General features: G+C 44.4%; 1 protein-coding gene across 1 annotated transcript in view; it reads left to right on the top strand.

Annotated features, from left to right (window-relative positions):
* LOC115092108 (mesenteric estrogen-dependent adipogenesis protein-like) overlaps nucleotides 1-14,514 on the top strand; it is a 37,592-nt gene extending 23,078 nt beyond the window's left edge. Inside the window, exons 4-5 of the mRNA XM_029602644.1 lie at nucleotides 4,011-4,332; nucleotides 11,862-14,514. Of these exons, the coding sequence (XP_029458504.1) occupies nucleotides 4,011-4,332; nucleotides 11,862-11,884 (345 nt within the window). The 3' untranslated portion in view covers nucleotides 11,885-14,514. The remainder of the gene's footprint in view (nucleotides 1-4,010; nucleotides 4,333-11,861) is intronic.
* The last annotated feature ends 442 nt before the right edge of the window (nucleotides 14,515-14,956 follow it).

A 14,956-nucleotide genomic window follows, 5' to 3' on the forward strand; every position in this document is an offset into this window, starting at 1 on the left:
TTGCCAGAGGATGTGGTTAGTGCAGTTAGTATAGCTGTGTTTAAAAAAGGATTGGATAAGTTCTTGGAGGAGAAGTCCATTACCTGCTATTAAGTTCACTTAGAGAATAGCCACCTCCATTAGCAATGGAAACATGGAATAGACTTAGTTTTTGGGTACTTGCCAGGTTCTTATGGCCTGGATTGGCTACTGTTGGAAACAGGATGCTGGGCTTGATGGACCCTTGGTCTGACCCAGTATGGCATTTCTTATGTTCTTATGTTCTTATTATGGTTATCACGCTTCTAATTCTTCTATGCTTGTGGTTTTATAAAGAGGTGTACCTCTTAAGGTGGGCCTTTGCTGTTAAATTGGCAGATCCTTTGCTTGTGAGAGAGTGGTGAAACCTGTAATGGTAGTAAGTTTTTTAATTCAGTTATAAGAGTCTGCAGAAGGAAGCCTAAGACTCAGCTCCTCTTTTGCAGTGTTCCTTGGTTTTCCAGTTTGGAGAGTTTCCAGTTAGATTCTGGCTTACTTCAGCAGCCACTAGGAGGAGGATGCAGAACAACCTCTGAGAGTGTTTTCCTAGTCCAGCAGGGAAGTTTCACCAATCAGTTCGCCTGAAGGATGGATGGAGTTGTAAACTCTAAAAGTGTTGTAACTGATGGAAGTAAGAAGAAGTGTGGCAGTTTAAAGAACTAGCTTCTGAAGATCCAGGGGGTAGCAGTCCTGTCCCAGGCTTTGAACTCTGGTGTTTTTGCTGAGAATATTTCATGCACTTAGACATATTTATTATGGGAAGAGAAATTGATGCTCCTGATCCCTAAAGTACCAGAAGGCAGCATTTTTCTATAAAATGTAAATTCAAGGATAAAATGTCATCAGGTGAAACTGAAGGGAGAGAAGTGCCAAAGAAATGTGAGAAGGCTTCCAAAGGCAGTTATAGAAGCCCAAACAGTGGCAGAATTGAAACTGGAATGCGATAGATGCAAGGGGACCTTAAAGGCAGTAGGCGTGAGAAGAAGACAGATTGAATAAAACCTGTAATAGCACAGTAGGCAGGCACAAATGGGCAGATGGGGAGGACCAAGTGGTCCTTTTCTTCTAACATCTTCTGTGTTGCTATGTTTGTGTAGTATTATAAGCGGAACTTGGTGTGTGGGACCCCCAGTTGGCTGGCTAAAGCCATGGAGCTACATTGCTGGGATCCATCCAGCAAGGGAGGAAGGCTTAACCTCCTGGCTCTTGGTGTTATCATGTCTGTGGCCATCCTCATTAATCCACTGTTTTAGTCACTGGGCAGGGGTGTCCGAATAAAAAATACTATAAACTTGCCCTCTCCACTCACTGTCCTAGTGTCCACTGAGGAAATCAAATCAAGAGTCCAGCAATGGTGTTCAACAAAAAGTTTTCTTGAGTCTGAAAATCAAAATCCAAGCCAGAATAGAAAAAATGAGAAACGGTATCAGAAAAATCAAAGTTAGAAAAACCTTTGCCTCTTTATCCATGACAATCCTCCTAGATGTTCTTCTTACCCCTGAACCAGCATCCACTTCCATGATCCCTTCCCCTATGAATCTGGAATTCCTCAAGGATCGTCATTATCTGCGACCCTCTTTAATATCTACCTTTTGCCGCTCTGTAAACTATTAACAGGTCTAGGAATCACTCACTTTATTTATGCAGTCAAACAATTATCATCACACATGAAATTGATTCTAAACCATCAAAAAACAGAAATAATTCTACTGACCAGCAAAAGTACTATCAATAAGGATTTCAATTTTAAAATGAATTTTATGCATATTAATTTGGTTCCCCAAGTAAAAGACTTAGGAGTTATTATCGTTCATGAATTAAAACTAAAAGCTGAAATAAACCACAAAATTAAAGATGGTTTTTATAAACTCCATGTTCTAAAATGATTGAAACCTCTATTAGATTTTAATGATTTTACAACAGTTCTTCAAACTTTAATATTCTCTACAATTGATTATTGCAATGCTATCTTTTTTGGTCTACCCTCAATCAATATTAGACCTTTGCAGTTACTTCAGAACACCACTGCAAGAGTTCTCTGCGGTGGAAAAAAATGTGATCACATTACACCTACTTTAATCAATCTTCACTGGTTACCAATCAATTTCCGTACTGATTACAAAATATTGGGCCGGATTTTAAAAGGGTTATGCACACCGGGCCTATTTTAAAAAGGCCCGGCGGCGCACATAAAGCCCCAGGATGCGTGTAAGTCCCGGGACTTGCAAAAATGGACGGGGAGGGGCGGGGCAGGGTCAGGGGCTCCTGGCACAGCGACCATTTGCTGCTGTGCCGGGGATTGCGCGCCAGCAATTGGCCGGGGCACGCAAAAGGTAAAACAAAAATTTTGGAGGGGGTTAGAGTAGGGCTAGGGGGGAAAGGTTGGGGGAAGGGGTGGGAAGGTCAGGTTAGAGGGATAGGAAGTTTCCTCATAGGCTGCTCTGATTTCGGTGTGGCCTGGGAGGGAACGGGGAAGGCAGTGCGGCTCGGCACGTGCAAATTGCACAATTGTGCACCCCCTTGCGCGCGCTGACCCCTGATTTTGTAACTTGCGCGCGCAATTTATAAAATCGGGTGTACATGTGCGTGGGCCGGGTAGCACGTGCACATGTACGCCCGCGCGCGACCTTTTAATATCTACCTCGTTATGTTTAATCCACAAATCTATATACCGTGACAATACAGAATGGCTCAATGCTCAACTTCACTTACACACCCCGGAAAGCAACTTGAGATCATCTAATAAAGGGCTGTTAACAGTCCCTTCAATTAGATCTGCCCACCTTTCAGAAGTCAGGGAGAGAGCCTTTTCTATAGCAGGACCAACAATGTGGAATCAAATTCAAAGTAAACTACAACTGCAAAAAGATCTTAAGGCCTTTAAAAAGATGTTGAAAACTTGGCTTTTTAAAAAGGCTTACAACTCTTAAATTCCTTTATCAGCCATGGCATACTCACAATATATAATTATTGAGATTTTTTTTTGCTTTTTTCTATTTTATATGCATTTAGTTGTCTTTTATTTTCATTTTATATGTTTTTTTACTTTGTATGCCTCTTATTTGTTTTTTATTTATTCTTTTATTCTTTTTATCATTTTTATTTTGCAACTGTAATGTTTATTGTTATAACTTTGTATACCGTTAATAGAGAGAGACGCGACACACCTACTCTCTAGCACGCCATCTTGGATCTCCTTGCTCTCGTATTTTATGTTTCCGTGTAATTCAGGAAATGCAGTAATGCAAGCACCATGTTCATAGGCTTTGGTCTTGTCTGAAATTTGTCAGCGTTTTGAGGAAGGATGCAGGAGAAATTGTCCTGGATGTTGAAGAAACAAATTATCACAACTTTCATCCCCAAAACTAATCAACCACTTGTTCATTGTCTGACTTTTGCTGCCCAATGAGGTAAATAGGCTCCAAAATGCCTTACAGCTGAAGAATGCAGAGAAAAGGATTTCAGAGCTAAATGGTCAGTGAGGATTGTTCAGGCTGCTTTGGACACTACGAGAATTAATATATACTTGTTTCCTATTCTCTCATATTACATGTTAATATATGGTACAAATGTTTTTACTTTGATAGTCATTTTTAAAAAATCTGCTTTTTACTACACATTGAACTTAGTATTTTGACTGTCTTTTTTATTACACAGAAATAAAAGGTTAACAAAAACCAAAAAAATACAAGAGGTGATATCTTTTTTATTGGACTAACAATGCATGTAGTCAGTATATGCAGTTATAGGATGAAGTATGTAACTTTTGTTGGGCTGTTGCATCAATGTTATGTTTTCAAATTTAATTACACGCTGCATGTCAAACATCAGAGTGTGATACAATAAAAATTCCAACACCCCCAATTTGCTTGTAACACAGATTAGCATGCCTGTTCTATAGATTCTTAATCATCATTTATAAAACTGATGAAACAAACCAGACTTTAAACTGTTTTGGGTGATATTTAGTTTTTTTTTTTCTTCTTCTTTAGATCAGCTTCAGGAATGTTGTTGAAGAATTTCTTTTAAAAGAAAACTACAGAATTAATGGAGATAGTGTGAGCTTCTCCTACCAGTTTATAGCAGATGCTCTGATTGATGTTTTCCATTTGCTTGGCTTCAGTAAAAAGAAAGTTCAGTGCCATGGGAATGTCATGAATCTGACTTGCACTAATCCAGAAAAGCAGTCTGTAGTAAACAAGTTTCTGACAAAAATGAGCTCTCCACTAATCAGAATGGTCAGCAGCTCAGATCGCAGGCTCAGCTCAGATCGCAGGCTCAGCTCAGATCGGAGGTTCAGCATGTTTTCAGCAGGTAAGCTGATTTTGCACATGCCTCGATCTTCTTTGTCTCTTCTAATATATTTTAATGTGGTGGTTTCATAAATGAAATGAATGCCAAAGTTAATGTAAAATACATACAGTAATTTTTAAAACTAGGTGGCACAGCACTACTTCCTTATCAAAAACATCCCTTTGTTCCAAGGAGCCATTTGGCTTTTAAAATCAAAGAGCTTATCTTAGGACAGCAAAGATGTTCACACAAGAAAAAAACACTTAAACAAGGTAACAAGCCATTTGTTTAGATACTTTTAGTGAAAGGCAGCAGTGCAGAGGTGGATTGTAAAAAGGACAATGTGTGGAATGCAAGAAGAAAAAAGCAGAAATATTTTTGTTTAGTGTTGACTGAAAAAAGGATTGGAAAAGGACTACAGCTAGAAGGCAGGTGGATATATGATACAGGAGTGGAAATCATTTACAGAAAAGAGGGCTCATATGGAATTAGCAAAACTGAAAATAAATGAGGTGATGAGGCTAGGTGGGATACATCCTATGATATAAAGGAGCTCTGAGAGTTTCTGGCAGCTTTATTCTTAGGAGTAGTTCCAAAGGACTGGAGATGGGTATATGACATCCCTCTTCATAAAGGTGAAAAAAGGGAGGAGCTGGTAACCAGAAGCCATTCAGCCTGACCTGAGTGATGGGTAAATGAATGGAATCACTAATAATGGACAGGATAGTAGATCTTGAATCCAGCAGACCATAGGATCCAAGGCAGCATAGTTTAACCAAAGGAAAATTAAGTCTGATTAAGAATTTTAGATTCAGGTGAGCACAGGATATTGGTATTCGCAGGTTTCAGTAAGGCTCTTGACATTATTTCACATAGATGGCTTATTCATAAAGGGGTAGATTTTAAAAGAAGCATGCGCAGCCTACATGTGCGCGCGCTACCCGAAGCGCACACATGCACGCCCGATTTTATAACATGCGCACACAGGCGTGCGCATGTTATAAAATCTGGGGTCAGCACGTGCAAGGGGGTACACAATTGTGCACCTTGCGTGCGCCGAGCCCGCTCCGAGCTGCACTCCATTTAGAACTACCCTCCTGTCACTCAACCATTTCCTATCCCAGTTTATCAGTTTATAAACCTCCCCCCACCCCCACAGGCTGCTCAATTTGGGCCGGATTTTCATGGACCCCCAATCATCTACTCCTTCCAACTCTTAAATGAACTCATAACCTTAATTATCAACCTAACTTACCTCCCTCCACATTCAACCTTATTTCTTCAGAAACTTATTTGGTTATTTTTATTACCGTAATTACAATATGTAGGGGAAGGGAAGGTGGGGTGAGGAGGTAGGGAAGGGAAGGTGGGGTGAGGAGGTAGGGGAAGGGAAGGTGGGGTGAGGAGGTAGGGAAGTTCCCTCCGAGGCCGCTCCAAAATCGGAGTGGCCTCGGAGGGAACTTCCCTTCCCCTACCTCCTCCGCCTTTTCCTCCCTACCTTTGATGATTTCTTTTTATTGTTTTAAAACTTAATTCAGCCCTGGGGCTGAAGTAAGTTGCACGCGCCAGCCAACTGCCGGCGTGTGATCCCCGGCCCAGCGGCCGTGCGGAGGCCTCTGGCCACGCCCCGCCCCTTTTGTAAAGCCCTGGGACTTACACATGTCCCAGGGCTTTACGCGTGTCACAGGGCCTCTTTAAAATAGGCCCGGCGCGCATAACCTTTTATTTATTTATTTATTTGAAGAGTTTTATATACCGTTATTCGGAAAGCCATCATAACGGTTTACAAAGTGAACAGAATTTTTTAACAAGGAGGTTTTGAGATATCGTAACATATTGTAATTACGGTAATAAAAATAACCAAATAAGTTTCTGAAGAAATAAGGTTGAATGTGGAGGGAGGTAAGTTAGGTTGACAATTAAGGTTATGAGTACATTTGAGAGTTGGAAGGAGTAGATGATTGGGGGTCCATGAAAATCCGGCCCAAATTGAGCAGCCTGTGGGGGTGGGGGGAGGTTTATAAACTGATAAACTGGGATAGGAAATGGTTGAGTGACAGGAGGGTAGTTCTAAATGGCGTTCACTCCAAGGAAGAGGGCGGGTTAGGGAGTTTAGAGATCAATTTAGGTTCCGATTCTGCTCATTATTTATTTACTTATAACTATTATTTTCTGCACCAGTTCAATTACCCTAGTTCTATGTTTATTACACGACTTGTTAAATGTAAACCGACTTGATGCACCTTTGGTCGTGAAAGCCGGTATAGAAATTAATAAATAAATAAAATAAATAAATAAATATTGCAGAGGGACTTGTAGGAAATGCTTTTTTGTCTTTTTTTGTAGATGATGCTAGCATCTTCAACAGGGTGGGCATTCCAGATAGAGCACAACAAAACTGAGGCATAACCTAAGAATAATAGAAACATAGAAAATGACAACAAAATGATGTAGACAGACCAGATGCAAAATGATGCAGAGTCTACACCAAAAGCCTTATAAAAAGAGATTTAAAGATCTACATATATATAAACTCTAGAAGAACAAGCAAAAGGGCATGCTAAAGACAAATAGTTCATAAGTATACTGTAAATACTGCACAAGAAGCAAACATTTTCTAGTGGAAAAGAACAAGAAGTCATGATATGATGTACAAAGGAGATAGACTCAGGCACAACATAAAGAAATATCTTTCACACAAAGGGTTTTAGATACATGGAACATCTCCTCAGCGGGGGTGATAGCTGACAAAACAGTTACAGAGTTCAAGAAAGTATGGAATAAGCACAAAAGATCCTTAGGTATGAGGATGTGAAGTAAAGCCTTAGATCAGAAAGGCTGCATTATTCCATCAGGAAAGAACATTCTAAATGGGTTTTGTGATCTTTATCTGCTGTTACTTTGTCTTCTATCATTCTTAGGTTTCTCTTTCCAGAAAGGTGGCAGAGACTAGGGATGTGAATCGTTTTTCAACGATTAAAATTATCGTCCGATAATGTTTATATCGTCTTAAATCGTTATAGAACGCGATACAATAGAAATTCTAACGATTTATCGTTAAAAATCGTTAAATCGTGTTAGTGCGCACTAACTCGAGTTAGTGCGCACTAACTCCCCGTTAGTGCGCACTAACTCGATTTAGTGCGTACTAACTGAAAATGATACAAATAAACACTTTCCAGGTCACTGAAGGTCAGTTAGGAATGAATATGTGTTCCTATTGGCTGGCTGCCCTCTTATCTATTGATATTACCAAGGTTACCACTGAGGTGATGGTTGGGGGGATGGGAAATGGAACTGGAAACTAACGAACACCAACAGAAAATGAAACAAAGTGTTCACACTTCCCAGGTCAGTAAAGGTCACTTAGGAATGAATATGTATGTATGTATTCCTATTGGCTGGCTGTGCTCTTATCTACTGATGTTACCAATATGGTTGGGGGGATGTGAAATGGAAACAGTTGGAAGCTTGACAAAAAAAGTAATGTAATGATCAGCACTCACCTGACGAGAACTTGTTTGTTTATTATTTTTGTTAGCAGGCACCTGAAATGCTAGTGCATGTTGAATTTGCCAATCACTGTGCATTTTAGAAAGGTGGTCCTGGCTGGAACTGTACACAGTTCAAATATATGTAATTGATTGTTGGTAAGTGTATTTTTTAAGTAGCCACACTGGCACCAGTATGTTTACTTTTCCTCCTACTTAACTCACTAGCTCAGCTTTGTAAGAAGGGCTTCTCTGCTTGTGTGTTGTTTTTGTTTGGTGTGAGGAGAGCAGAAACATCAGATCTTTATTCAATCTACTACAGTCATCTCTTACAGTGCCCTATCCCTATTAATACCAGGAGTGTTGTGATCTTCCTGCACACAGTGCCCTAACCCTGATACCAGTCTGAGACAGCTCCCTCCCTGCATTACTAGTGAGAGGCTGGCTTCACAGACAGGGGGGAGCTGCCTGACCCTCACTCCTGACTTCCCCCATGTCCCAGCTAGTGAATGGTGTGTGGGTGAGGGGGGGGGGGGAGGATGGTGAAGTCTGAGACAGCTCCCTCCCTGCATTACTAGTGAGAGGCTGGCTTCACAGACAGGGGGGAGCTGCCTGACCCTCACTCCTGACTTCCCCCATGTCCCAGCTAGTGAATGGTGTGTGGGTGAGGGGGGGGGGGGAGGATGGTGAAGTCTGAGACAGCTCCCTCCCTGCATTACTAGTGAGAGGCTGGCTTCACAGACAGGGGGGAGCTGCCTGACCCTCACTCCTGACTTCCCCCATGTCCCAGCTAGTGAATGGTGTGTGGGTGAGGGGGGGGGGAGGATGGTGAAGTCTGAGACAGCTCCCTCCCTGCATTACTAGTGAGAGGCTGGCTTCACAGACAGGGGGGAGCTGCCTGACCCTCACTCCTGACTTCCCCCATGTCCCAGCTAGTGAATGGTGTGTGGGTGAGGGGGGGGGGGAGGATGGTGAAGTCTGAGACAGCTCCCTCCCTGCATTACTAGTGAGAGGCTGGCTTCACAGACAGGGGGGAGCTGCCTGACCCTCACTCCTGACTTCCCCCATGTCCCAGCTAGTGAATGGTGTGTGGGTGAGGGGGGGGGGAGGATGGTGAAGTCTAAGACAGCTCCCTCCCTGCATTACTAGTGAGAGGCTGGCTTCACAGACAGGGGGGAGCTGCCTGACCCTCACTCCTGACTTCCCCCATGTCCCAGCTAGTGAATGGTGTGTGGGTGAGGGGGGGGGGAGGATGGTGAAGTCTGAGACAGCTCCCTCCCTGCATTACTAGTGAGAGGCTGGCTTCACAGACAGGGGGGAGCTGCCTGACCCTCACTCCTGACTTCCCCCATGTCCCAGCTAGTGAATGGTGTGTGGGTGAGGGGGGGGGAGGGGGGAGGATGGTGAAGTCTGAGACAGCTCCCTCCCTGCATTACTAGTGAGAGGCTGGCTTCACAGACAGGGGGGAGCTGCCTGACCCTCACTCCTGACTTCCCCCATGTCCCAGCTAGTGAATGGTGTGTGGGTGAGGGGGGGGAGGGGGGAGGATGGTGAAGTCTGAGACAGCTCCCTCCCTGCATTACTAGTGAGAGGCTGGCTTCACAGACAGGGGGGAGCTGCCTGACCCTCACTCCTGACTTCCCCCATGTCCCAGCTAGTGAATGGTGTGTGGGTGGGGGGGGGGGGGAGGATGGTGAAGTCTGAGACAGCTCCCTCCCTGCATTACTAGTGAGAGACTGGCTTCACAGACAGGGGGGAGCTGCCTGTCCCTCACTCCTGACTTCCCCCATGTCCCAGCTAGTGAATGGTGTGTGGGTGAGGGGGGGGGGTGGATGGTGAAGTCTGAGACAGCTCCCTCCCTGCATTACTAGTGAGAGGCTGGCTTCACAGACAGGGGGGAGCTGCCTGACCCTCACTCCTGACTTCCCCCATGTCCCAGCTAGTGAATGGTGTGTGGGTGAGGGGGGGGGGGAGGATGGTGAAGTCTGAGACAGCTCCCTCCCTGCATTACTAGTGAGAGGCTGGCTTCGCAGACAGGGGGGAGCTGCCTGACCCTCACTCCTGATTTCCCCCATGTCCCAGCTAGTGAATGGGGTGTGGGTGAGGGGGGGGGGGGGAGGATGGTGAAGTCTGAGACAGCTCCCTCCCTGCATTACTAGTGAGAGGCTGGCTTCACAGACAGGGGGGAGCTGCCTGTCCCTCACTCCTGACTTCCCCCATGTCCCAGCTAGTGAATGGTGTGTGGGTGAGGGGGGGGGGGGTGGATGGTGAAGTCTGAGACAGCTCCCTCCCTGCATTACTAGTGAGAGGCTGGCTTCACAGACAGGGGGGAGCTGCCTGACCCTCACTCCTGACTTCCCCCATGTCCCAGCTAGTGAATGGTGTGTGGGTAAGGGGGGGGGGGAGGATGGTGAAGTCTGAGACAGCTCCCTCCCTGCATTACTAGTGAGAGGCTGGCTTCACAGACAGGGGGGAGCTGCCTGACCCTCACTCCTCCGGGGTATTGTGATCTTCCTGCACACAGTGCCCTATCCCTGATACCAGGGGGGGTGTGATCTTCCTGCATGCAGTGCCCTATCCCTATTAATACCAGGAGTGTTGTGATCTTCCTGCATGCAGTGCCCTATCCCTATTAATACCAGGAGTGTTGTGATCTTCCTGCATGCAGTGCCCTATCCCTGATATCGGGATGTGTGCAAGAAGATCACAACACCCCCGGTATCAGGAATAGGGCACTGTGTGCAGGAAGATCACAACACCCCCAGTATCAGGAATAGGGCATTGTGTGCAGGAAGATCACAACACCCCTGGTATTAGGGATAGGGCACTGTGTGCAGGAAGATCACAACACTCCTGGTATTAATAGGGATAGGGCACTGTGTGCAGGAAGATCACAATACCCCTGGTATCAGGGTTAGGGCACAAGTTCTAGTCACATTGACTGATCACATTACTTGTTTTGTCAAGCTACCAACTGTTTCCATTTCCCATCCCCATATACTGTCAGTAGGAAACTTGGTAACATGAATAAATAAGAGGGCAGCCAATAGGAATACATATTCATTCCTAAACTGACCTTAACTGACCTGAAAAGTGTCAAATTGTATCATTTTCAGTTAGTGCGCACTAACTCCCAGTTAGTGCGCACTAACTCCCGTTAGTGCGCACTAACTCGAGTTAGTGCGCACTAATCGGAAAAAACGATTTTTAACGATTTTTTAACTAAAAAATCGTGCCTAAGACGATTTTCTTGCCCTGCCACACGATTTCTATCGTTAAGACGATATGGAAAACGATTCACATCCCTAGCAGAGACACATATTGTAAAATTAAAAGACACTGGGGCAGATTTTATAACCTGTGCACGCGGCCTACATTTGTGCGCGCATGTTATAAAATCCGGGGTCGGTGTGCGCAAGGGGGTGCACATTTGTGCACCTTGCGTGCGCCGAGCCCTAGGGGAGCCCTGATGGCTTTCCCCGTTCCCTCCACTCCCCCCCACCTTCCCCTCCCTTCCCCTATGTAACCCACCCCCCAGCCCTACCTAAATCCCCCCCCACCTTTATTTCAGGAGTTACGCCTGGCAGGCGCCTCTGGCAGGCGTAACTTGTGCACGCCGGCCAGCTGCCGGCGCACTATCCCCCAGCACAGCCACTGTGCCGGAGGACTCGGGACCGCCCCCGAACCGCCGCCCTACCCCCAGCCCTGCCCCCTTCCCGCCCCTTTTTCAAAGCCCCGGGACATACGCACGTCCCGGGGCTTGCGTGCGTCGCCGAGCCTATGCAAAATAGGCTCGGTGCGCACAGGAGCAGGTTTTCGGGGTTACGTGCGTAACCCTTTGAAAATCTGCCCCTATGTGATTAAAAGCCACTTTATTCCATCTGGTATTTCACCATCCCCATGTAACATTTATGTATTAGTGACATTTTTACTTTCTGAATGACTTTTTAACAACTGACTTCTTGTAACTAAAGCCCATCATACTTATATTGCGGTAGTATTAATTATTTCATTCGCTTATGCCACCCTTCTAACCATGCCTTGCTTGATCTTTTTCAGGTCCAGTAGCTGAAGAGCCGTAAGTTGCTCAGACCATCTTGGGCATATAGCACTGAAAGGTGTACTCTTCTAATTTATATACCAAAAAAGCAGCCCCTAAAATTAAACACAATCTAAGCGCTGATATATATCTCACTGTAATGTCAAAAGCTTTTTTTTCTGCTTTTCTGTGGGAAGAGACTAATTTCTCCAAGTGAGATGCAAGAGAAGCTAGCAGCATCGACTACAGACTCTTCTTCTTGGATGAAGATATACTATTGTCATACTGTCTGTGCTATATTATTTTATGAAAAAATGATCATGATTTATGGAAAATGTGTCCTACATTTTGCATTCAGTTGCACTACAGTAGTGTAAAAAGTATTTGCAACTTAAAACAATTTTTGAGGACCGACTCATTGGTAGTGCTACGTACTGCCATTTGAAAGTACTCTGGGTTCGATTTCTCAGATCAGGTCTTCAGTTCCCTGGGTTCACCAGGGCTACAGATGTTGTGGTGGCAGTGTTTTTCATAACCCCTGTAATGGTGACACCTAGTGGCCAGATTTATGGTTTATGAGTGCAGAGTTCTGGAAGGAGTCCTGGTGCATTGTCCCTGGCCAAAAACTGTTGTAATTACAGCGCTAAAGTAAGTTGGAAGGGGATATAAAACGGGGAAAAAATATCCTCAAGTAGTGTAAATGAAGGCATGCCTGATACCAGCCCTGGTTTTGATTTGAGCTAAAGGCCCAAATGAGCAGGAGAAAATTGCCAGGTCACAAAAAGAAAACTGAAAACTTTATGGTATTAAACAAGCAACATAGAGATATAAGCAAAGACTGAATTAAATTTTAAGAGATAATAATGTGGACACAAATTTCAAAGAAATGAGAAAGTATAGCAATTTTTGGAAATCAAATACTCTAATCCTCTGATATTTGGAGGTAAAATAATTCACAACAAAGGTGACGTGAAGGCCTGGCTGTAATTAACACAAAACTAACTCTGGAAACTGATAAGTATTATTAGCCTCCTTACCACTAATGTAAATTTTACCTAAGGAGTGCGGAGGTCCTCAATTGTCTGCTGGATCCTCTCAGCGATATTTCAATGGCAATGATAAGAGATAAAGCCAGCACGGGGCCTGTGAACCAGTGCATGCGCTTGCAGGCCCAACCTTGACCCATCCCTTAACTGGGTTTCCTAGGTAACAGGAAGTCTTGCAGTAAGAGGGGATGGGCTGTGGCTGAGCCTGTGAGCATGCATGCTGGCTTGCAGACCCCCGAACTGGCTGTCTTATAACTGCTGCTGAAAGATGTCCGTGGGATGCTGGCCCTGATAGGACAGCATTTGTGCTTGGCCAGGACCAGTCAGCTGAGGTGAGGGCTAGATAAGAATGGTGAGATAGAAGGATTTAATGAAGAGGCCATAGGGGTTGTGGAAAGGGCATGGGGTAGAAGAGGATCAAGGACGCAGGAAAGGTCATCCCTCGGTTACTGGACTGCTAGATCCTCCGGGCTCCCACCACCACTACTCTTGGATATTCCATTCTGGGAAATGAGACCTTTCTGTAAACATTTTGCGTGGGGGATTAGAATTTGAATTTACACCATGGACTCAATGGTATTGTGATGAATTTTGGATTCCATTTTAAGTTTGGTGGGGAAAGGAGGGTCAGGCTGTGTTGATTTTTTGTGTTTGGGTGGAAGATGGATTGGTTGTGGCGGTGGTTTTAGAAACATATGTTTTATGATATGTTTGTGCTCATGTATTCAGTTTATTATATTGTACACTACTTGGTGTGTATCTTTGATGGGAGAAGAGATATATAAATGCAAATACATTTTTCTCCCCAGATAATATGCAACACACTGGATTTTTGTGGTTCCCAAAGAGGAACAATCACTTTACAGAAGAAATTTATAGCAATGAAAATATTTACAGAAAACCTCCTAGGTACTATTGTCCACTTCTATAGAGAGAGGGCAGGCCGAGGGTACAGATGGTTATCACAGTGCCACTTATCCACATGAATTAATTTCACTGAGTTGCTCCTCAACCTTCCACTGCAGAAGAACTTGGATGCTGGAAAAGTCTTTGCTTGTTGCAGCAGCTCCTTTCTTCTTCAATTTTTCCCTGAAAGTCACTTTCTTTCTGGCTTTCAAAGAACTTGACTTACTTTGAACATGAAATTATCCTGGCTTAGGACCAGCTCCTTTCACCCCAGTCTCAGGAACGTCATCCCTTGGAATTAAAGCCTAAATTGCTTCCTCTCTGCTTTCTGCAAGAGAATTCCTAAATTGCTTTGTTCCTCTAACAGGGATAGCTTGAAATTGTGCTTCCACTCTCCGCGTATTCCTTTCCACTAGGGTCTCTGCTCTGCCTCCTACTGGCAAAAATCAGTCAGTACACTAAAAAGATGATACAGTGGTTTTCCATTTTTGGTCTTGGAGAATGGTGCCTCTGTTAATAAAGTAAAAGGGCCTTACAAAGGAATCAAAACAGATAACCTATCTACTCAGTACAAAATTCAAATTAGCAAGGAGTTTATCATTAAAGGAAAAGTACTATCAAATTTTTTTTCAAGATGTATGTACCTTGTTGGAATGCCTTTTGTTTTTACTTGTATTTTCAATTTGCTAATAACTGAATAGTAAAAGTACTTTGCAAGGCATTTCCTGTTTTCCTCATGTTTCTCATTGCAAGAATTGATGAGTAAAAGTGATGACATACTATTATGGGAAGTTCATGTACACTGGTGTGTTTGGCTTCATCTTGGAGGCTTCATGTAGAAAGGCAATAGGGGACAATTTGGGCTAGTGTTCAGGACCAGATTCAGCAGGAGGCAGAGTCAAGACTCAGCAGCAGTTGCTTTTCCGGATTGGTGGTGGCAGGAGTTTGAGGGAGGATCTGAGGAGTGGCAACTGAATGGAGTTGCCAGAGGAGTGGCAGCAGTAGCAAACACAGGGCAGGATTCCTCATTCCTCGCAGAATGATGAATCCCGTGAAAAAGGGGGCGGGGGCGAAGGGGGGTGGGCCTGCGAAAGGCCGCAGTCGTTCGCACCGCGGCGGTGCGATTTCGCCAGCCGCGGTGGGGGCAGCTGCGGCCTTTTGCA

The sequence above is a fragment of the Rhinatrema bivittatum genome, chromosome 5, assembly GCF_901001135.1.
Source record: "Rhinatrema bivittatum chromosome 5, aRhiBiv1.1, whole genome shotgun sequence".
NCBI classification, from domain to species: Eukaryota; Metazoa; Chordata; class Amphibia; order Gymnophiona; family Rhinatrematidae; genus Rhinatrema; species Rhinatrema bivittatum.